This window comes from Pteropus medius, unplaced genomic scaffold, assembly GCF_902729225.1.
Source record: "Pteropus medius unplaced genomic scaffold, Ma_sr-lr_union100, whole genome shotgun sequence".
NCBI lineage: Eukaryota > Metazoa > Chordata > Mammalia > Chiroptera > Pteropodidae > Pteropus > Pteropus medius.
Window position 1 is genome coordinate 22,979,161 of NW_024351729.1, and position 20,620 is coordinate 22,999,780.

The window sequence follows — 20,620 nt, forward strand, 5'->3', positions numbered from 1 at the left end:
CGGTCAGAGGACCAATAGGGCGCTCTATGTGGGGCGGGGGCTCAGGTGAAGGAGACTCTGTTTGTCCTCTTTGCTGCTCCGTAGTGACGAGATTGTTGTGGTGTTGCAGAAATCCGGGCTTCGAACTGGATACTAAATGTGCCGCTCAGGCCCGGAGGTGCAGCTTCTGAAGGTGGGGAAGACTCCACGTGGTTAAGTCATTGCTGGAACTCATCGCACGGGTAACGAAGAGTGGTCGGTTAGAAAACCTAAGTGATTCTAATTCTTTTGGACTCGATTTGAGAGCTGGCTGCTCCCCTATTTCACTCTCGTTGTGGTCCGAGGGTGGGGGTTTGAGAAAACGGGCTGGGGTCACGTATTAACCCCAAAGCTGACTCCTGGTCCAGGGTGAGGGCCGAGGTGCCTTGCGGCGCCGGGCAGACCTAGTCAGATAGGCAGAAAACACAAGAGTCGAATCTCGCTTTGGCGGGGCTTCATTTCTTCCCCCCTTTCTATTCAGCCATGTCGCCAGCTCCAGCTGCAGCTCAGGCTCCTGCGTCGGTCTCCCTGTTTGATCTCAGCGCGGATGCTCCGGTCCTTGGCGGCTTAAGCCTGGTGAGCCAACTTCCCGCGGAGACTCAGGCCCAGACTCTGCGGACTTCCTGTCCAGGTATCCGGAAAGATTTGTGGTGGACCCGTGAGGAACATGACAAGGCTTTTTGGAGCTTATAACTCCTCCAGAGAACACATTCTTATTGTTATTTCCCAGCTTAGGAGCCCTTGATGACATCTCTTTCCATGGAATAAAATTTATCTTAAATTCATTCAATTACTAGGTTTCTAGCACAGGCTCCTAAATTGTTTCTAAACAAGTTTCTTGCTATTGCTTATGTCTTGTCAGATTAACACCACCTCCTGAAAAACCACTTTAAATTTTCTAAATATTTTTTTCAAAATTCCTAAATATAGTTCAAATTTAACTGGATTCCAATCAAATCATTCCTTGTTTTCGAATATAAAACAAATTTTTGGTTTTGTACAACTTTAGTTCCTCCCTGGCTTTGTTTTCTTCAACCTTTTTTAAAACAAAACTGCACACTGTAATTGGAAATGTAAGCTAAAGAACTGGCATTCAGGAAGTGGTCTCTGCACGGTTAAAAATAATTTTAACTTTACCAAAATATATTTTTTGCAAGATCCCTCTAAAGCCCTTTGGTTAATTTAAATACAATGTTTGCCTTCTAGTCATTTTACATACATCTTTTTAAAAGCATATTTATTGTATAAGGTGGTTATTGTGCCATTCATTTCATAATTACTAGACTGTAAATTCCTTGAACACGATGATAGCCCATCTCTTTCTTTTGTAGCTTCCTCTGCTTTGTATATCAGACACTGAACATAATTTCAGATATTGTGGATTTGCACTCCCTTTCCACCTCTAATTACCCTCCCCTTATTTAGGTTCAGGAGAGAGAGCAAGCCCAGAAAGAACAGCACTCCAGGGTCCTCTGGATATTTCAGGGAAGTTATTTTGTTCAACCTGTGACCAAACCTTCCAGAACCAGCAGGAACAGGTAAAGGGCCTGGTGCAGAACTAAATGGTGGAAGCAAAAGTATAGTGGTGGATGAAGAGAGGTAGACATTTGATTTGTCTTTAATTCATAAAGGTGTGTGTTTGACTAAGGTGGTTGGTGTTGCCCAATTATACTTGGAGTTCTGTCACTGGTCTTGGGTACCATAAAAGGCCAGGCTGGGGCATATTTCCACATTCTGCCTCCCTCATTGCCTCCTACCAGAGGGAACATTATAAGCTTGACTGGCATCGGTTTAACCTAAAGCAACGTCTCAAGAACAAGCCTCTCCTGTCTGCCTTGGACTTTGAAAAGCAGAGCTCCACAGGTGATGACTGGTGGGAAGACGTGTGGGAGTAGGATACAGGAGTGGAGGAGGGCCCTAGTTTAGGAGCTTGAGTAAAGGTCAAAAATGGGGCACTAAATTTGTGTATTTGATGTTGTTCTCAGGAGATCTTTCCAGCATCTCAGGATCCGAAGACTCAGACTCAGCCAGTGAGGAGGACTTACAGATACTGGATGAGGAGAGGGTTGAGTTGGAGAAGCCTAACCGACCCAAAGGCTTCTACTCCCATCGAGTTCTTTTCCAAAATGCCCAGGGCCAGTTTCTTTATGCCTATCGCTGTGTCCTAGGCCCTCGCCAGGCAAGTGACAGCACAGGTTGTGTGTTCGACTCTAGCTAACATTCAACCTAGATTTCCCCATAGACTCAGTCCATTTCTCACTTTTCCCCTTCCTTTCTATTGGGTGTGGGTATCGTGCTTGACAGCAGTCTTGGATTGAACCAGCCTGAATCTTGGAAGGGTCAAGTGTAATGGAATTAAGTTTGGAAACAGACCGATCTAGGTTTAGATTGCGATTCTACTGCTTGACTTTGACTGGCTTTAAGAGCCTCACATTTCCTTATTTGTAAAATGGAGACAAGCCTCAGGGTGGTTGTATTAAATGAGAATAATGCATACGAAGCACTTAGCACTGGCACCTGGTTTCTTACTCTCAGGGAATGTAACAGATACCATGTCTGTGCTGCTCCTCTGTCACCTAGCTGCCCCCAGAAGAACCAGAACTGCTGCTACAGAACCTGCAGAGTGGAGGTCCTAGACACTGTGTGGTGCTCATGGCTGCAGCTGGGCACTTTGCTGGTGCTGTTTTCCAAGGGTGAGAGGGTGCTGCTTGGGGTAAAGATGGAATGGATCCTTTTCATCTGGGAATACCAGGTTTCCTGTACTTAGTGTATATTGTCTACAGAAGAGAAGTGATGACACACAAAACCTTTCACCGCTACACAGTACGGGCCAAGCGTGGCACAGCCCAGGGACTTCGTGATGCCCGGGGTGGGGCTTCTCGCTCTGCTGGAGCCAATCTGAGGCGCTACAATGAAGCCACACTATGTAAGGTGAGTTAGGCATCCTGGATCCAGTAGGCTACTAATGCACATTTTCCCCTCAACTCATTAAGTGGTATAGTAAGGAGGTTGACTCCTCAATCCTTCCAGTCTTCATTATTTCCGGAGAGACAAAGGTAGAATAGGATGGATCCCCAGGAATCTTAATCTTCTCCTTCTTCCTCCCTCTGTGCTAATTTGTTGACTCCTACCTATCACTCTCTATATATGTGGGCCATTTATTGGTTGGAGATTTGAAAATAACAAAAGATATACAGGGCTGAGTTACTCTATTCTTTAGGATGTTCGAGACCTGCTGGCAGGGCCAGACTGGGCTAAGGCACTGGGGGAGACTGGGACAATACTGCTGCGTGCCCCCCGCTCTGGCCGATCCTTGTTCTTCGGAGGCCAAGGGGCACCCCTGCAACGGGGGGATCCCAGACTTTGGGATATCCCCCTTGCTACCCGCAGACCCACCTTCAGAGAGCTACAGCGTGTGCTCCATAAACTGACCACCTTGCATGTCCACGGTGAGTCTTAGATCCCGATCCCCCAGACTCCCTAGACCTTCCTGTACCTTCCAGCCCAAGTCTCAGATTTTCATTTGTGCAGAGGATTTTTCAGGCCTTGGACTGCAGCCCCATCACATCTTCATTGAGAAAAATTGGGGCTGGCTTCTCCTTGGCTAAACTTGAGCAATATGTTTTGTTTTATGGCAGGAGAAGACCCCCGGGAGACGGTCACGTGGACCTCATCCCAGACACACTGGAAGACAATGAGAGAGAGGAAGGCGGCTGTTGAGGAAGAAAGAAAGGTCTCCAGTGATGAAAAAGAGACACTGGGGCAGAATGAGCACTCTCCCAAACAGGGTTTGAGCACCATCTGTAAACTTTCAAATCTCTGTGTGGGTTTCTGTCCTGGAAATACAGTGACAAATCTCCTATTTTCACTTCCCTATTAGAGATGAGCCTTATTACAACACACACACCTTTACACACACAGGTCTGTTTATAACATAGGATATGTGTTAGCAATTACTAAGACATGTTTAGTAACCTTTCCAAATCTTATTGCTTGTTTGTTGACACATCCCCAGTACTCAGAAATATCTTAGCACAGAGTAGATACTTGAATATGTGCTGCATGAGTCTCACAGAATTTCTCTCTTATTGGATGCCAAGGGCTGCTCCCTTGGCTGCAGACTCAGCCTGCATAGCCGTCATTGCTGCCATGCTTTCCTCTATTGTGCGCTATGCTAAGGCTTCTCATGGGGAGAGTCTAGGGACTCTTGTCCCTGTATATTTCTTTGTAGGCCTGTCCTTATCTGGGTTGAGAGCCTCATTTCTACATGTGTTATTAATGGATTCAGTTCTTGATGTGCTATTTTATCTTGGGTGACAAAATACAAATACTTAGTTTCATTTCAAGATTATCTGGATTATCTCTATGTATATTCTTATGCATCTAGGGCAGCCCACATCCTTCCACCCTCTGCTTATTCTTTAGGTGGTTCTGACATGTCAAAATTTTCCCTAGGTTCAGGGTCAGAGGAAGAAGATGACTTCCAGGGAGAGTTGGAGTTAGTAGAGGCAACAATAGGGACCCTGGATCTTCGTGAGTTTGAGGTATTGTCCAAGCGGAGAAGGAGAAAAAGGAATAAGAGGGAGAAAAGCCGAGACCTGGAGGCTGGGCCACATATGACTCTTCCCCAGCAACCTCAAGAAGATGAGGCCTTCTCACAATCAGCCCAGGCACATGCAGTCCCTTTGGAGCCTTCACTGGATAAGGCCAAGGCCCCTGGTCAGTCAGAGCTCTGGGATGTGCTTCTTGCTGCTTGCCGAGCCGGAGATGTTGAGATGCTGAAATTCTGGCTAGCTGCCAGCCCCACAGACCCTGAAGTTCTGTCTCTGCTCAGTGCCCCATTGGGCTCCAGTGGCTTCACTCTCCTGCATGCAGCAGCTGCAGCTGGGAGAGGCTCAGTGGTTCGCCTGCTGCTGGAGGCAGGTGCTGACCTCACCATCCAGTAAGTAAGGGTACCCATGCCGAGCCCTTTAGGGTATAGAGAGGATGATCTGAAGGCTAACGTTGGCATTGTCTACTTGGCAGTATTCTCCTTGGTCTGGTAGGTGGTATTAGGTGATGCAGGAGGCAAGCTGAATCCAATTTGGGGGTTTTTCACCTAGGGACTCCCGGGCCCGGCCACCATATACAGTTGCAGCTGATAAATCAACACGTAATGAGTTCCGAAGGTTCATGGAGAAGAATCCAGATGCTTATGATTACAGCAAGGCTCAGGTCAGCTGGGAAAGGAAGAAGTAGCAGAGTGGGAAGGCATCATAGGTCCTGGCGAGATCTTTTCTACTTTCTTACGGTTTTACCAAAGATAGATTTTATAAGTCTTACCTTCCCGGAACTCCTCCAGGTGCCAGGGCCACTGACACCAGAAATGGAGGCACGGCAGGCTGTGCGGAAAAGGGAGCAGAAGGCGGCCCGGCGACAACGGGAAGAACAGCAGCGGAAGCAGCGGGAGCAGGAGAAGAGGGAGCAAGAAGAGCAGCAGCGATTTGCGGCTCTCAGCGATAGAGAGAAGGTGAGGCTGGAGGTTTTCTCTTCCATAGTGAGACTTCCTTAGAGGTCTGATCCCTTCCCAGTGTGCAGCTGTCACTTCTTGGGTACCCTATCCACCACCGGGGACTTGTCCTTAACACAACTTCTCTTCCCCTCAGAGAGCTCTGGCTGCAGAGCGCCGACTAGCTGCCCAGTTGGGAGCCCCTGCACCTCTGGTCCCTGACTCCGCAATCGTCAATGCTCGGTATATGGAGGAGGAGTGATGGGTAGACCATATTTGGGCAAGGAGAATGAGTGCCTACACAGAAAGGATGTTGAGGGGATTTGAGAAGTTCTGCGAACCTTTGGAATGAAAACAGAAATGCCAAGAGGAGGGACAGGGAGAACTTGATTTGGAAAGTTTCTGGGGTAGCTGTCCATCTAATTTTCTTCTTCTTGTTCAGACGCTGCTGGAGTTGCGGGACATCCCTCCAAGGCCTCATTCCCTTTCACTACCTTGACTTCTCTTTCTGCTCCACACGCTGCCTCCAGGATCATCGCTGTCGGGCTGGGAAGCCTTCTTCCTGATCTCTTACGGCTCCAACTGGAGCCAACTGTGGGCCTTGAGAGAGCACATTCACACTGGCCCTAGGTTTCTTCTTCCCCGGGAAACTAGAGAATTTGAGATATTAGGGTGAGGGGCATTCAGGAACTAGGGCAAAGATAGGGCCACAGAGGTGTGTGGAGCTGGTACTGTCTCTGGAACTTTAATCACAATAAAGTTTGGCAAGGAAACTGCACTTGTACTTACATTCAGGCCTGTGGCCTTTAGTTCCTTATGGTCACCGTGGCCAGTACCAAGGGATCCTGCCCACTCCATTGTCCCAGGTCCAAGGGTTACCTTTCTTTCAGTGCCCACTTAACTCCATTGGTTCAGAGGCACTTTGTGTATCAGCTGAGAGGGAATAGATATATGTCTTATGCGAGGTGCTATTGAGGATAGGACTATCCAGAAATTGGATTTGGGGTTGGGAAGGCACGTTTTCTAGCTCCAGCAATGTGATTTTGTTGAGAGCTCCCCTAGGAAGCAGCAGGGGTCTTGGTACGTAGAGGGTCTGCTGTGGCCCCCACTTTGTCCAGTACCGGCCCAAGTTAAACCCATTAATCCACACTTGGCCCTGGGAAAGAGGGAGGAGAGAGGAAAATAAATAGTCAGCTCTGAAAGGGAGTAGAATCATCCCCTTTTGTTTTTCTAATCAGAAAAATTTCTGCTCCCCCTTCCATGATTTTCCTCTCTTATCACTCCCTCACCCCCCACCACGACCACCACTGTCAGCAATACCTTGGTCCATCCAGGTAGAAAGAGAAATGTGTCCCCGCCTGAGTCTAAAATTTTAAACGTTGTAGAGTAGAAGGTGGGGCCAGAGGGAGTTTGAGGACGTGACCTTTTCAGCAATTGGAGGGGAAACCACCACTTTACAAGCTTATCAACTTTCAGAGGGAACATCAGCCACTGGGTGAGAATTCTTTGCCCTAGAATTGGTGGCTCTAATAGGCCCTGTGAAGAAGGCAAATGAAAATTCATCGTTCAATAAGCTCTAAGGCCAGACTATCCCTAATCAAGCACTGATATGCAAGTAGCAGCATGTCCAGATCCCGACAAACCACTTTGCATCAGGCCCCTATCTTTCCAGGGGAGTTTGGTCAATAAGAGCATGGTAGGCAAAGCTAGCTCACCTTGAAGTCACTGTGGTTAGACCCGAAACTGAGCCTGCCCATGTTCTCCAGCAAGACATCCAGTTTGGCCCCCACTTTTCCCGTCAAAAATAGTTTGTATTTCATGTTTCGTTCCAAAACACCCTGAAACACCTGTGGATAAGAGGATCTATGAGAGGAAGAGCTCCGCATCTAGCTCTTGGCCACATTTGGATACTTATTTGGAGAGCAAAGAGAATGAAGTCCATCTGTCAGTCACAGTCCAGTCTGGAACCTTACCCTTAGTCAAACTTCCTTTTCCCAGCTTATCCCCAAATGAGGGCAGGCAGTGGCAAAAGGTAGATGGGTGGAACTTGAGGCTAAAGGGTGCTTGGGAGGAGAGGAAATGGGCTCACAAGGTAGCTTGGAATCAGGTCCTTACCCCATCCACCATCACGTAGCCACGGTCATGGACTCCGTTGTTTGGCACCCAGAATTGTGTTGGCTCAAAAATATTACGGGTTAGATAGGTCCGGTATAACATAAAGCCATGGTCCTGGGTGTAGAAGAATGAGTACTTAAGATGAACTGAGAGATAAAATATGATACTGTGTGGAAGATGCGGAACTTAGGGAACCTTTGGCTACAGCTGTTGAGGAAGGTTACCTTACCGACCAACCGGATGTGGGATTATGCCTTACCTGCTTGACAGCCTCAAAAGTCATTGGCAAGATTGAATGGATGGGCCCTTGGGGGCACAGGAAGTACAGGAAATTCAGCAAATTTCCATCCTATTAGAATAAGGTGGTAGTATCAGAATATAAGAAGTTTTAGAACACAGGGCTATTTAGAGAATAACAGGGTAGAATCAGAAGAGATGGGGAGGAGCTTACCATGTGCAGGGTCAAAGGTCCAAGCATCATCTTGGGGCTGGGGGGAGGTAAAGGTCCCAAGGGAATTTCCTGGAACTGAGCCCAAATTCTCTCAGGAACCATAGGAAAACCACACAACCCCTATTTCAAGACCCTAGCACAGAGTTCTAAACCTGGGGTCCAGGGAAGGGCTTCAGGAGTCATGAAGATCCTGTAATTTTGCACATCTGTGTATCTCCCCAGGTAGTCTTATTTGGATGGGTGGGAAATACTTCCACAGGATGCTCAAAGTGCTCTCTGGACTAGACAACCACCACTGATTTCTGGGATTCCTTTACATACAATTTAGACACTCCCTTTCCCTAACTTAATAAAAGCCTTTAGCGCTTAATGAAGTGGTAGGGCACCTGGCTGATGACATTTCGAAGAGCAAAAAGCTTAGGTGTGGGATCCCCTGCTTCAGAAATTGGTGCATCGTAGTCATAGCTGGTAGTAATTGGAAGGAAGTGTCCTTTCTCATCAGCACCTGGGGTCAAATCAATTTAATTCAATATGTCTTTCAGACAGATGATAGGCACCAAACAAAGATTCATGCAGAGTTTTGCCATCAAAGAAGGCAGCGATGGCCATATCCAGCTTCTAGACACAGTAATCCACCCAGCCCTCAGATTCTACTTCATTGCTACATCCCTGCTTCAGCCCCAAGGACCATCTGGACTCACCATTCCAGTATCCAAAGTTGGTACCTCCATGGAACATGTACCTGAAGTGGGGGAGGGCGGAGAGAAAGGTACGAGCTGACCCATTGATTCTTAACTTTCATCCCCAACACCCAGTTACAGATTCATGTTGACCCCAGTGTCTCCAGTTACATGTTCACACTGGCTCCCAACTTCAGCATGTTCTTTAGTCCTTGAGTTACAGATGGAATGGACCGTGTGGAGTGATTCTGGCCCCAGTAATCCAGCCAGCCTGTATAGTACTCAGAGTTCACCTAGAATGTGAAGCGAAAGGAGCCATGAGCGAGGTGAGATCCGAGCTCGACCCATTTCCAACCCTGACTCCTGCATTGATTGCCCTCCCTTCTGACTCCTTACCAATGGCCCACGGGGTTCATACTTCCTTTGCAGGGCAAAGATTTTGGTCATGTTGTCAGCTGCAGAAAGGAGGCAAAGGTGAAAGGTAAACATCAAAGAAGAGGTGCCCCTTCCCCAGACTCCGCTCGTAACCCTTGCTCAGGAGACCTGGGCCAAAATCTACAGTGGTATAGAGTCCCTTAAGGGAGCCACATTTGAGTCCTTCAGGCCCATCTGTGGTGAAGAGCAAGATCTTGTCTCCTAGTAGTGCACGGAAGAGCCCAGCCAGGTGCCTCATGTAGCTGAAGTCGCAGGCCCTGTAGCTGCCATATTCATTCTCCACCTGCCAGGGGAAAGGAAAAGTAGAACTCGGCTATGAGGAGAAGGTTAAGGACCCCTGGCACCACCTTCCTCTTGCCCAGTCAACTTTCCACGTGTACCTGAATGCTAATGATGTTGCCTCCATTGTGGTAGAGCCATGGATATATCTTGGGTAGCAAGACCTTGAACCAGGAATCCACTGCAGCAAGGAAGTCTAAAGGAAGGAGAAGTGCTCTGCTCATTAGGGTGCCACCACCTCCACAGCCCCCATCCCTAGCATTAATGTTAGCAGCTTCAGTGCTGCTTGAGCTCTGGGCTCCTGTTTGCATCCCACTTGTCTACAACTAAATCTTAGAAGCAGTTACTCTTGCCAGAAGATCTCAACCCTAAGCACTTGTATATTTGCATAGCAATGAAGTTTGAGCATAGTAAACAAAGCAGTGTTTCTTATAGATTTATTTTTTAAACGTAAGAAAAATGTTAAACGCATTTTATGGAGCTATTAATATGTAATCAGTGTATACTTGATATTGCTATGAAATAGCATGGCAATTCACAGAAATGAAGAATGTCTGACATGCACTTTGATATAACTGAGAGTCCAGGTGATTTAAGTCATCAATTGAAAGATTATTATATTAGGTACCATACCTTAAGTTCTCAACGCCTGTTTGTGATTTTTGTTGATTCGTCCTCAGTGTCTTCGTGCATGTTATTACCTCTGCCTGATACTTCCTCCCTGCCCTCTTCACTTAGCCAACTCCAAATCAGGCTTCAGGTCTTAACTTATATTTCACTTCCTCAAAAAAGCCTTTGATATCTCAGATTAGGGTAGATCCCTGTTACACACTCATGTCACCTCATACTTCTCTTTCAAGTACACGACTAATTATAATTAAGTATGTATTTCTGTGATTATTTCCTGTTGGTCTCCTCAACTAGTAAGCAGGAACTTTGTCAGCTTCGTTTGCTTTGTCTCCGTCATTGAGGACAATGCCTTACAGATAGTAGACTCTCAAAGGTAGATTTGATGAAAGCTATTTTGGAGGATATTTTTGTATTTTAATTCCTTTATGTATTGTATTCTGTATAAAGGAGACCCAGGTTGTATTGCCTTCTTTAATCCAAGCACACATTAAATCTCATTCAACAAATATTAATGGGTGCTGACTATACACCAAGCACTATTCTAAGTCTTAGGGATATAGATAGAACAAAATAGACAAAAATCTCTGCCCTTGTGGAATTTCCTTTCCAGTAAGGGAAGCAGATAATAAATAGGTAAAATATATAGTGAGCTAATGCCGAGGGAAAACAATAAGCAGGGAAGGAGGACATAAAATGGCGGGGTAGGGTAGCTTGAATTTTAGAGGGTGGCCCAGGGAAGGCCTCACTGAGGTCATTCCACAGGAAGATGGAGGGAGCACCTTGTGCCTGGTGGGTTTGAAGAACAGCAGCGAAGCCAATGTGAACAATGAGAAGAGTAGATGTCAAGGAGGTGGCTGGGCCAAGCAGGTAAGACCTAGCAGACCATTTTAAGGAATCTATGGTACATATTCTGAATGAGATTAGAACCTATTGGAGAGGTTAAAGCAGAGAAATGACATGATCTGATATATATTTAAATCTATTTTAAAAGGATCGCATTGGCTGCTGTATTGAGAATAGACTGCATGGGGAGGGACAAAGAAGGGAAACCAGTTAGGAAGCTATTAAAATAATCCGCTGAGAGAGATGGTTTGGACCAGGGTGGTGGCAGTGGAGGTGATAAAAAGTAGTTGAATTCAATATATTTTGAGAGTAAAGCTGACCGGATTTTCTGATAGATTGAATGTGGGGTACGACAGAAAGATAGGCATAAAGAATTATACCATAGTGTTTAGTCCAATTGGTTGGAATGCAGAGTTGCCATTAACTGAGCTGGGGAGATTGAAGGAATAGCCGGTTTGGGAGCCAATACCAGGAGCTTAGTTGTATCATTACGCCTTTTAGATTTCAAAGAAGTCAAATAAGCAGCTGGATATATAGTTTTTGGAGGCCAAAAGAAGGTCCTGACTAGATATACATACTTCAAAGTTATTAGCTATTAGATGGAATTTAAAGCCATGCAAATGGATGAAATTATCCAGGGCACGAACATAGAAAAGAGAAGCATCCAAGAACTGTGCCCTGAAACACTCAAGCATTTAGCAGAAAGGGAAATGGAGAAGAACCAATAAGGGACTGAGGAGTGGTCAGAGAGACTGTGGGGGAAAAGGGTAAAGACCAGATAAGTGTGGCATGGAAGCCAAGATAAGAATTTATTTCAGAGGACAGAGTGATCAACTGTGCTAAACGCTGCTAAATGATCAAGAAGGACGAGGCCTGAGAAATAACTATGGATTTAACAATGAAGAGGTCACCGGTTTTCTTGAGAAAAACAGATTGCATGTTGGTATTACATCAAATCAATACTCTATCATTTTTATCATCATCGAGTTTGGCTAATGCCATAAGGAGCATAAAGCTCTCCAGGATCCTAAGAAGTGGCACAGCACCTGGAGGGTCCTCAGCAAATATAAAGCATTTACCAGAGTGATCTTTTTAAAAGGTATAAATGAAATAAAATTATTCCCTTGCTCTAATGACTTCCTATTTGCACCTGAAATTAAATCTAAACTTGAAATATTGAGCATCTCAGAGCTTAATCTTGAGTTCTACATTCTTTCCGTAGGTGATATCTCAGTACCCATGGATTTAAGTGCCATCTTTAGACTGATGACTCCCAAATTTATATCTTTAACTCAGACCACCCCCTAAATGCCACATTTAAACATCTCATTGCTTACTTAATATTCTCACTTGAGTATGATGTGACAAAAATTGAACATGATCAGAATGGAACTGGTCCCATTCAGTTTCTATTACATTACAAAAAGTCGTTCCTTTACCATTCCCGGTGTTCTCTACCTTCCCCGTCACCACCATCTCGATTGGCCAGAAACTTCATTCCTTTCTTTCTGGACCCTACTCAAATTGCCCCCATCCCTGACACCTTTTCATCAAAATCTATCAACAAGTCCTGGTGATTTTATCCCCAACCTATATCGCAGTTCTGCCTTCTTCTTTTCACTGCCACTGCCACCACCCTGGTCCAGAAGCCATCATCTCTCTCCTCAACTACAGGCATAGTCTCCCAAATGGTTTCTCCACCTCCACCCTTACTCCCCTTAATCCATTCTCCATGTCCAGGCTAAAGTAATCAGATCATGTCACATCTCTGGTTAAACTCCTTCAACTTTTTCAATGACTTTCCACTGTTCTGAGAATAAATGCAAACCCCTTCCAATGGCCTGCAAGGTCCTGCATCGACAATCCCTATATATCTCCAATTTCACATCATACTACTCTCTCCTTTACCCACTATGCTCCAGCTATGCTGGCCTCAACCATGCCATGTTCTTTCCCATCTCTGGGCCTTAGAATATACCATCCTCACTGCCTGGTCCTTCTCACCTCGCTCTTCATATGACCAGAGCTTTCCCTTCCCTAAAGTCAACTGAATGTCATTTTTTCAGAAAAGCCTTTTCTGACCTTCCTACCTAAAAGAGGTCCTCTTTGTTATTCACTATGTCAACTCCTCGTCTATTTTCTTGTGTGGTATTTTTATAGCTTGCAATAATATTATAGGTTTTTGGTTTCTCTAAAAGTCTGTTTCTCCCACTATATTATAAGCTCCATTGAACAGGGACTGAGTCTGTCTGGTGCCCAGTTTCTAGCAGCCTGCTGGGCATGAAGGAAATACTCAATAAATATTTAAATAAATGATTTGGGGATGGTCTCTTTTGGGCACCCAACTGACCCATTTTGTCATTGTTTGCTTTTTTCTGTGTTAAATCTTTTGTCTCAACTCACCTGGATCTGAGGTTCTCAGATGAATACTAGGTTTACGAAGCAACCAGGATGGAAGACCCCCCTGAGACAAACATAGAGCAACAAAGAGGCATGTTGGTTTTGTTGTCTAGGGGAGGTAGGAAGGGAGGAAGTCGTGTAGTGCTGGAAGTGGCTCTAGGGTGTGGGCAGAAGGGAGTAGCCTAGGAACCCCACATAGGTGGCTTTGGTTCTTTCTTTTCCCCATTTAACTCACCATCTCCCACTCTGCACAGATGTAAGGTCCTGGCCTCAGTATGACCAACAGGTCCGCAATAGTTGCCTCATTCAGAAATGCAATGAGATCCCGGCTGCCATTAAAGTTATAGACCCCAGGCTCTGGCTCATGGTAGTTCCAGGGCACATAACTGAGAAAGGAAGAGGTTAACCAGGCCCAAGGAGGTCATCTGGAGAGATGCCCAGGAAGCTAAAGGCTCAGGCATTGTAAGGAATCTCCAGGAAGCTGGTGGAAGGAGGTTCTGGGGTCCTTTCCCACCCTTAGCCTGGAAGCCCTGGAGCTCTAACCCTTCTCATATCCAGCCAGTCTTCCTGTCCTGACACCCTTCTGAAGCAGGTGCCAGGAAGAGTAAATCCCACCCCTCCATGGCTATCCCGAGCACTTCTTACAACTGTATGGCGTTGAGGCCACTCATTCGCATCTTGAACAGCCGGTCTGCCCAAAGCACCCGCGGTACCCGAAAGTAGTGCAGGCTGCCAGACACGTAGCGGAACGGAACCCCGTCCAAGAGGAATCTGTCATGATCTCGGTCCACTACGAATGACCGAGTGTCTGCCTGCAAAGGGAGAGACTTCGCTCAGCAGAGGTCTTGAGTAGGAGCAGGGAGGCGGGGAGTGTCAGCTGCCAAGAGCAGGGAAGTTGGAACTAGCGTCTGCCACTGTTTTGTTTTCACTTTCTTCCCTACGCCACATCTGCTCCGGCCTCACCGCACCCAGCCGTCTGGTTCAACCTTCTTATCTTACCTGGGGCAGCAGCAGCGTCAGAAGCGGCAGCAGAAGGGAGGGAAGGCAGAGTGGCTTCTTGGGATCCATGGCGCTTACAGGGCTCCTATAGTCAGAGACAGCAGTTTGACTGTCACGTGGCAGATTCCTGGGAGGGAACCTCAGCGAGCAAGAAGGGGCGGAGACCACCCCAAGTTGGCAGGCGATTAGCCTAGACTTTGTCTCCCACGACTCTACTAGTTTGTAAAATCCTCTATATCTTGAGCCAGCTTCATCAGCGTCACCTGAGAGCTTGTTAGAAACGCAGTCTCAGGTCCTACCTCAGACCTGTAAAATCAGACTTTGTATTTTAACAAGATTCCCAGGCAATCCTCAGCACATTGAAGATTGAGAAGCTGTGCTCTACTAGACTGAGCTCCCAAAGGATTGGGAGTGCCTTGTCCATGTTGAATCCTCAGCTGCTAGCACAGGGCCTGGCACATAACAGATTCAATCTGGATGCATGTCAGAATCAGGGGGCTAAAACAGGTTCAGAACCAAGGAAAACTATAGAAAGAACTTCCCAGTGACCTGAAAGAGGAGGCAGATGGGGGAACCAAGTTACAAAAGGGATGTTTTTCCTGAAGAGCCTACTTCAGCAAAAGAGACCATCCAGGCCATTTCATCTTCTTTGGATGTGAACTCCTTTCCAATTTATCCCTGCCAGCCTGGGCAAGAGCTGTCAAGGACAGCTGCTTCCTGCCGAGGCTTGGGAATTTGTAATTTCCATTACTCCTGCCTTCACAGTCTCGAGCCTGGGATGTGATGATTAGGGTAATCGTAATAATAATGGTTAGTATTATTATAATGATTACTTCTGTCTATTGACACTGAGGGCTATGTGTCAGGTATTGTACTAGGCACTTTACATATTGTTTAATCTTCAAACAACTCCATAAGGTAGATAATTATAATTTGCTTTTTACAGATAAGGAAATGGAGGGATAGAAATATTAAGTAGCCTGTGCAAGATCACACAACTAGTTTAGTAGAGCTGGGATTTGAATTAGGCAGTCTGGTCTCATGGTTCATGCACTTAACCTTAGGTACTAGTATATCTATTTTACAGTTAGGGAAAGTGAGGATCCGAGAGGTTAAATAACTTGTCCGAGGTCACACAGCCTGTAGGCTACTAAGATCAGATTTAGACCCTAGTCTGATTTCAAAGCCTGAGCTCTTAACCGCTGAGACTAGGGTAGTGGGAAACAGGCCAGAGCCCCCAAGGTTGTACTGATCGGAGCTCCAGGGGTCAAGGCCGCCAACACCCGCCCCTCCCTGCATCCCCGCACACACCCCGGGACAGGACTGTAGTGGGCTATCCAGCGCGCGGGAGGTATGAAGCCTCCTACCTCCGGCATTGGGAAACGGAGGTTCTGGGGGCCTTGGGCCGAGCCCGGCTTTGCTCCCCCTTGGCGTAGGTGCCTGCGTCTTGACCCCTACTGAAGGCCAGGTGTGGAACCCTTACCCGGGTCCTGGGACCCGTCCTCCCGCAGGCCTAGCCGGCCCCCTGCCTGTCAGTTCCGCGCCCCCACATCGTCCGGATGCCAAGCGGTTGCTAGGCTACCACGGGCCGTTACGCTTGCGCGGAATGATGACGAAACCACTGCTTCCGGTGCCCTGGCGCTTGCCTCCCGCCGGTGTCAGGTTAGTGGGGAAGCCGAGCTGGCCTACCTGGGGTCTACGCGCCGAGGCTTGGGGTGGGCTCTGCAAGGGATGGGCCGGAACCTCGCACCCTCCCGCTTCCCGGAACTACCCTGTACCCTGCCTTTGCGGCCCGACGGGCGTGGGAGCCGGGGCCGCCCAAATGTGGGCTGGGGGTGGAGGAAGCTGTCTGGTAGTGGAAGGGTGACCTAAGGCTTTAAAGCACCTCATCTCAGCCTTGGTATCGCCATGACCCGTTTTCTCTAGGCTCCGAGACCTGGGCCTGAGCTTTCAACTTTGGTACTTCAAGGGGCATCTGGATTGTGCCCGACCTGCGACCCTGCCGTTCTTTTCTTTCCAGCATGATCCGCTGGACCCCCAGCACATCTCCTGGAAAAGCCCACTTAACCTGGACGAACCTTTTGGCAGCCTCAGACCGTCTTTAAGAAGGATGACTGAGACACTATGGGCCACGCGCTGTGTGTCTGCTCTCGGGGAACTGTCATCATTGACAATAAGCGCTACCTCTTCATCCAGAAACTGGGGGAGGGGTGAGTGTTTGGAAATCACTTACCTAGTCCCCGGGGTTATGGTGATTTGAGGACAGCAGTCTGCACATGATAGGGGCATAGAGATTTTATCCTCTAACATACTCTTCAAACACACCTGACACCCTAGTGACATGTTAGTCAGAAAAGTAGATTCTGGATCCAGACCTCATAGATCCACCTTTATAAACCCTGGTTTCTTCATCTGCTTAATGGAGATAATTACTGTCTTGCATCACTGATGGAGCTGTGAGGTTTAAATGAGATAATGCATATAAAATGTCTCGCCGGTGCCTGGTTCACAGCACTTGATAAATGTTGACTATTAATCATTTAATGCTTATTGAGCATTTGTCATGTGCAGAGCACTGGGTTATGACCATAGGAACTCAAAGATTACTGTGTCCCAGCTCTTGAGCTCAAAGTGTAGTAATAGTCTTCAGACTCTTCTTAGAGCCATATCTTGGGAGGGTTTCTACTAAATGGGAAAGATACCCCCTCTTCTCCCCAGGGAATTCCTCTGGGTCCAAGCAGTGTGGGAGATGACCATGGTCCTTCACTGACCCCTTTGGCCCACAGTGGGTTCAGCTATGTGGATCTAGTGGAGGGGTTACATGATGGACACTTCTACGCCTTGAAGCGAATCCTGTGTCACGAGCAGCAGGACCGGGAGGAGGCCCAACGAGAAGCAGATATGCATCGCCTCTTCCATCACCCCAACATCCTTCACCTTGTGGCTTATTGTCTGAGGGAGCGGGGCACTAAACATGAGGCCTGGCTGCTGCTACCCTTTTTCAAGGTCAGAAAGTTTCCTGGCTATGGAGGGGGTTGCAACAGAGCCATGTACGAAATGCTGTGTGAGTAGTCAAGTATGTTAGGAAGCAGAGGCCATGTCCTGGTTTGACCACTTAAGATTTGGGGTTTAGAGGAATCAAGGTGGTACTATGGTGTATGTAGTGTGTGTGGTGAAAGGGTTTTGTGTGGTGATAGGCTTTTGACACAGGGAAGGGATCAGGTTCAGGGAGCAGAGACTTGAAAAACATCAACTGTCGGGACACTTGTGTTGCAGAGAGGTACGCTGTGGAACGAGATAGAAAGGCTGAAAGACAAAGGCAACTTCTTGACTGAAGAACAAATCCTTCAGCTGCTGCTGGGTATCTGCAGAGGCCTTGAGGCCATTCATGCCCAGGGTTATGCCCACAGGTCAGTGGGAGGGCCCTGTGTTCTTTTGGGGGCAGAAAGGAAGAGCCCCACCAAGAGAAATGAGAGGTCTCTGCTCTCCTCCCAAGGGTCAGTCCTCATGATTCTTTTGCCCCCTGGGATTCCATCCTTTCTGTCTAGGGATGCTCATAAGTCATTTCCACTTTCTGACAGGGACCTGAAGCCCACCAATATCTTGCTTGGAGATGGGGGGCAGCCGGTTTTAATGGACTTGGGTTCCATGAATCAAGCATGCATCCATGTGGAAAATTCCCGCCAGGCTCTGGCCCTGCAGGTAAGAGTCTCTAGGGTCCTTGGTTCACCTGTTCCACATCCCTGAGCACTTCTGGTGCATGCCTCAATTTGGTCACATGACCATGGCCTGTGCCCCACTTTCGAGCTCTGTTCCAGGACTGGGCAGCCCAGCGGTGCACCATCTCCTACCGGGCGCCAGAGCTCTTCTCCGTGCAGAGCCACTGTGTCATCGATGAGCGGACTGATGTCTGGGTATGGAGTATGTGGGTGGGAATCTGGGTGGGGAGGAATGCTCCTCTGTATCTACTGGGGAGTAGAGGAGCAGGCCTTTGGTTTCAAGCGCATGGGGCCCCAGGAACCAAGTATGGCCTAATCCCCCTCGACTTCCTTCCTGGGAACTGTCACTGACACTGTACTCAATTGTTCAGGAAGTGGTATAACCCTGCCCTTTGAACAGAGTTGGCACAGCTAAGTGTCAGGGCTGAAGGCAGTGCCTAAGCAAGGGTTGAGGAGGCCTCCAGCTAACTGGCAGTTTTCTCTGGGCCCTGGTAGTGTCATGTGGCTGAGGTTGGCATAATCCTTTTAGCTTATGTAGACTCGTTTTACTATAGAACTAAGAGGAGAGTCATCATCCCCTTCCATGCAATAACCAAGTTATGCTCAGTCCCTAGGCTGTGTGCTATATGCCATGATGTTTGGGGAAGGCCCTTATGACATGGTGTTCCAGAAAGGTGACAGTGTGGCCCTCGCTGTACAGAACCAACTCAGCATCCCGCAAAGCCCCAGGTGAGCAATAAAAGGGGCATGAAGTATTTCAGACTCTCCTTGACACTAGCAGAGGTGGAGCCTCAGCATGGGGGATGGGTGCCCCCAGTTACCCTGCCCTCCTATCTCCACAGGCATTCTTCAGCGATGCGGCAGCTGCTGGCCTCAATGATGACTGTGGACCCCCAGCAGCGACCTCACATTCCTCTTATCCTCAGTCAGTTAGAGGCTCTGCAACCCCCAGCTCCAGGCCAGCACACTACCCAAATCTGAGCAAACCAGTGGCCACATTGAGAAGGTGGCCCCCTGTGCCTTTGAAAGAGGCCCTCATCCCTTACTAGAATCTCTCTCCTTTTATCAAGGCCTGCTCTCTTGTAGTTGGGGGTGGGGCAGGGGATGGGGAGACTCAGCCCAGTCTTCTGTCTCTGCTCTCTTATCCTTAAGAACCGGATAGGGAGTCTGAGCTGGAGCAGGTGAGGGTGGGGGATGGGGAAAGGGAAACTGATAGAATCTAATAAAGGCCATGGGCAGGACTGCTGAGCTTACATCATGGTCTGCCTCCAAATCTGGGAGCAGGAGAATGTATAAATAGAAGAAATAAAGTGAAAGCAGCTTGGTATGGATCTTAGTCTCATTGTTCCTGGAGTGAGAGCAGAGGTACAAGGCGCCCAAAGTCTGGTTGCCGTTTCCAAGAGAACAGCCTGGGAAGAAGAGGTACTGGTGTAGAGTTAGGAATAGCATGACTTCATCATTCCATGCCAGGGGGCAAGTATCCTTACCTTAGATATGGTGGTTGGTAGTGGGCAGTCCTTCTAGCTTGTCTTAGTCAAAAACTTAAAGCTGCTCTGGCTTGAGTAGACTTCTATGCCAAGAACTGTGATCAGGGTCCCCTAAAGGCATTCAGCTCATTCTTTCCTTCTTTCCCAAGGGTGGGTAGCTTAGTCAGAGCAGCCCAGCCAGTTTGCCAGGCAAGGGCTTCTGGGTGGAGACATCTGAGAAAGCTTTGGGACAGCTACATAACAGGTCTCCCAGACTCAGCCTGCGGGCAAAGGGAGTGGAGGTGACAGCCATTTTGGCCCAGTCTCTCCCAGATGGTTCTAGCTCACACATAGTTAACGATTAATAACGCCAGTGTGGTATGGCAATATATCCGGCTGCCACTTCCTGCCTACTCTGCTGAGTAAACAGGGGCCCTGCCTTAGCTGGGCTTGAAACCTGTTCCCCAGGGAAGGGCACTGTGTCCCTGAATCACAGGGAGGGGAGGCAAGGGCAGGGTTGGCATCTCTTGCTCTGCAAATTGAAGCTTCTTACCCCAACCCTGCCTACCCCCATATGGTGATGTCGGTGTGGGTCCTGGGGTGCCTATTAGAAAAGTTGAAATTTTCCCCAGGGCCCCAGCAGGAGGCTCCCACCAGCTAGGGCAGAGGCTGAGGCCAGAAAGCTAGCGCAGAGGCTGAGGCCAGAAAGAAAGCACAAACAAAGGGGAGATGACCTGACTTTTAATGGCACAGCCTTAGGCCTCAGCAAAGCTGCAAAACAGACAAGCTATGCAAAGCTGCTGGGAGGTGCAGTGACACAAACAACTAGGAGATGGCCCTTGTTCCCTCCCTTCCCCCAAGCTTATGACTAGGCTCTGTGCCCAGGAACTTTGGGCCAGCTCAGCCTTCATAATGCACAGAGGTGCTGGCCAAGCCCTGCTTCGAGTTGGTGAATGCAGAAGCAGCAGGAAGAACAGAGTAGTAGTCTAACTCAAATACAGAAACTGCTAGACTTAAGTTTAAGGAAGTGAAGACTCGTATCCTTCAACAGCTTGTGGCTGGACAGACGGGTCCAGGATTCGTTCCTCATTTTCTCC

At 47.9% G+C, this 20,620-nt stretch overlaps 3 protein-coding genes across 14 annotated transcripts; 2 read left to right on the forward strand and 1 right to left on the reverse strand.

The window, feature by feature from the left end:
• The first annotated feature begins 31 nt into the window (after positions 1-31).
• Positions 32-6,284, forward strand: ANKZF1 (ankyrin repeat and zinc finger peptidyl tRNA hydrolase 1). 5 transcript variants are annotated; one of them, XM_039844829.1, is made up of 14 exons: positions 32-172; positions 500-649; positions 1,444-1,556; positions 1,779-1,881; positions 2,004-2,197; positions 2,599-2,711; positions 2,802-2,949; positions 3,239-3,467; positions 3,657-3,806; positions 4,474-4,960; positions 5,121-5,232; positions 5,360-5,527; positions 5,664-5,749; positions 5,949-6,279. In XM_039844829.1, exons 2-14 carry the CDS (start codon positions 502-504, stop codon positions 6,070-6,072), a joined length of 2,175 nt encoding a protein of 724 aa, XP_039700763.1. In that variant the 5' UTR covers positions 32-172; positions 500-501; the 3' UTR covers positions 6,073-6,279. The 5 variants fall into 5 exon arrangements, with proteins under 5 accessions (XP_039700763.1, XP_039700762.1, XP_039700765.1 ...); XM_039844828.1 differs by having other exon boundaries at positions 68-221; positions 5,949-6,284; XM_039844831.1 differs by having other exon boundaries at positions 68-221; positions 2,805-2,949.
• Positions 3,927-20,191, reverse strand: GLB1L (galactosidase beta 1 like). 4 transcript variants are annotated; one of them, XM_039844837.1, is made up of 18 exons: positions 19,545-20,191; positions 14,339-14,423; positions 13,985-14,151; positions 13,575-13,725; positions 13,343-13,403; positions 9,568-9,662; positions 9,296-9,470; positions 9,149-9,207; positions 8,924-9,045; positions 8,774-8,814; positions 8,459-8,577; positions 8,073-8,147; positions 7,881-7,970; positions 7,622-7,735; positions 7,222-7,353; positions 6,827-7,042; positions 5,341-6,662; positions 3,927-5,237 (listed from the first exon to the last, which is right to left on the reverse strand). In XM_039844837.1, the coding sequence occupies exons 2-17, from the start codon at positions 14,405-14,407 to the stop codon at positions 6,393-6,395; spliced, it is 1,956 nt and encodes a 651-aa protein (XP_039700771.1). In that variant the 5' UTR covers positions 14,408-14,423; positions 19,545-20,191; the 3' UTR covers positions 3,927-5,237; positions 5,341-6,392. The 4 variants fall into 4 exon arrangements, with proteins under 4 accessions (XP_039700771.1, XP_039700770.1, XP_039700769.1 ...); XM_039844836.1 differs by lacking the exon at positions 19,545-20,191 and adding an exon at positions 15,822-15,924; XM_039844835.1 differs by lacking the exon at positions 19,545-20,191 and adding an exon at positions 15,706-15,866.
• Positions 15,907-19,388, forward strand: STK16 (serine/threonine kinase 16). 5 transcript variants are annotated; one of them, XM_039844841.1, is made up of 8 exons: positions 15,907-16,000; positions 16,359-16,548; positions 17,125-17,344; positions 17,615-17,835; positions 17,920-18,040; positions 18,157-18,252; positions 18,665-18,786; positions 18,900-19,388. In XM_039844841.1, exons 2-8 carry the CDS (start codon positions 16,463-16,465, stop codon positions 19,036-19,038), a joined length of 1,005 nt encoding a protein of 334 aa, XP_039700775.1. In that variant the 5' UTR covers positions 15,907-16,000; positions 16,359-16,462; the 3' UTR covers positions 19,039-19,388. The 5 variants fall into 5 exon arrangements, with proteins under 5 accessions (XP_039700775.1, XP_039700774.1, XP_039700778.1 ...); XM_039844840.1 differs by having other exon boundaries at positions 15,949-16,000; positions 16,265-16,548; XM_039844844.1 differs by having other exon boundaries at positions 15,949-16,000; positions 16,265-16,548; positions 17,615-17,748.
• Positions 20,192-20,620: the final 429 nt, after the last annotated feature.

Excerpts from the sequence above, each read along its gene's own strand:
- ANKZF1 (XM_039844829.1), top strand. The coding sequence starts at position 502 with ATGTCGCCAGCTCCAGCTGCAGCTCAGGCTCCTGCGTCGGTCTCCCTG. Across the intron at positions 1,557-1,778 it reads TCCAGAACCAGCAGGAACAG|AGGGAACATTATAAGCTTGA; the intron begins GTAAAGGGCCTG and ends GCCTCCTACCAG. Across the intron at positions 2,712-2,801 it reads GCTGGTGCTGTTTTCCAAGG|AAGAGAAGTGATGACACACA; the intron begins GTGAGAGGGTGC and ends TATTGTCTACAG.
- GLB1L (XM_039844837.1), bottom strand. The coding sequence starts at position 14,407 with ATGGATCCCAAGAAGCCACTCTGCCTTCCCTCCCTTCTGCTGCCGCTT. Across the intron at positions 13,726-13,984 it reads GGCCTCAACGCCATACAGTT|TTATGTGCCCTGGAACTACC; the intron begins GTAAGAAGTGCT and ends TTCCTTTCTCAG. Across the intron at positions 8,148-8,458 it reads TTCGAAATGTCATCAGCCAG|TTCCAGGAAATTCCCTTGGG; the intron begins GTGCCCTACCAC and ends ATTTGGGCTCAG.
- STK16 (XM_039844841.1), top strand. The coding sequence starts at position 16,463 with ATGGGCCACGCGCTGTGTGTCTGCTCTCGGGGAACTGTCATCATTGAC. Across the intron at positions 18,041-18,156 it reads GCCAGGCTCTGGCCCTGCAG|GACTGGGCAGCCCAGCGGTG; the intron begins GTAAGAGTCTCT and ends GCTCTGTTCCAG. Across the intron at positions 18,253-18,664 it reads ATGAGCGGACTGATGTCTGG|TCCCTAGGCTGTGTGCTATA; the intron begins GTATGGAGTATG and ends AGTTATGCTCAG.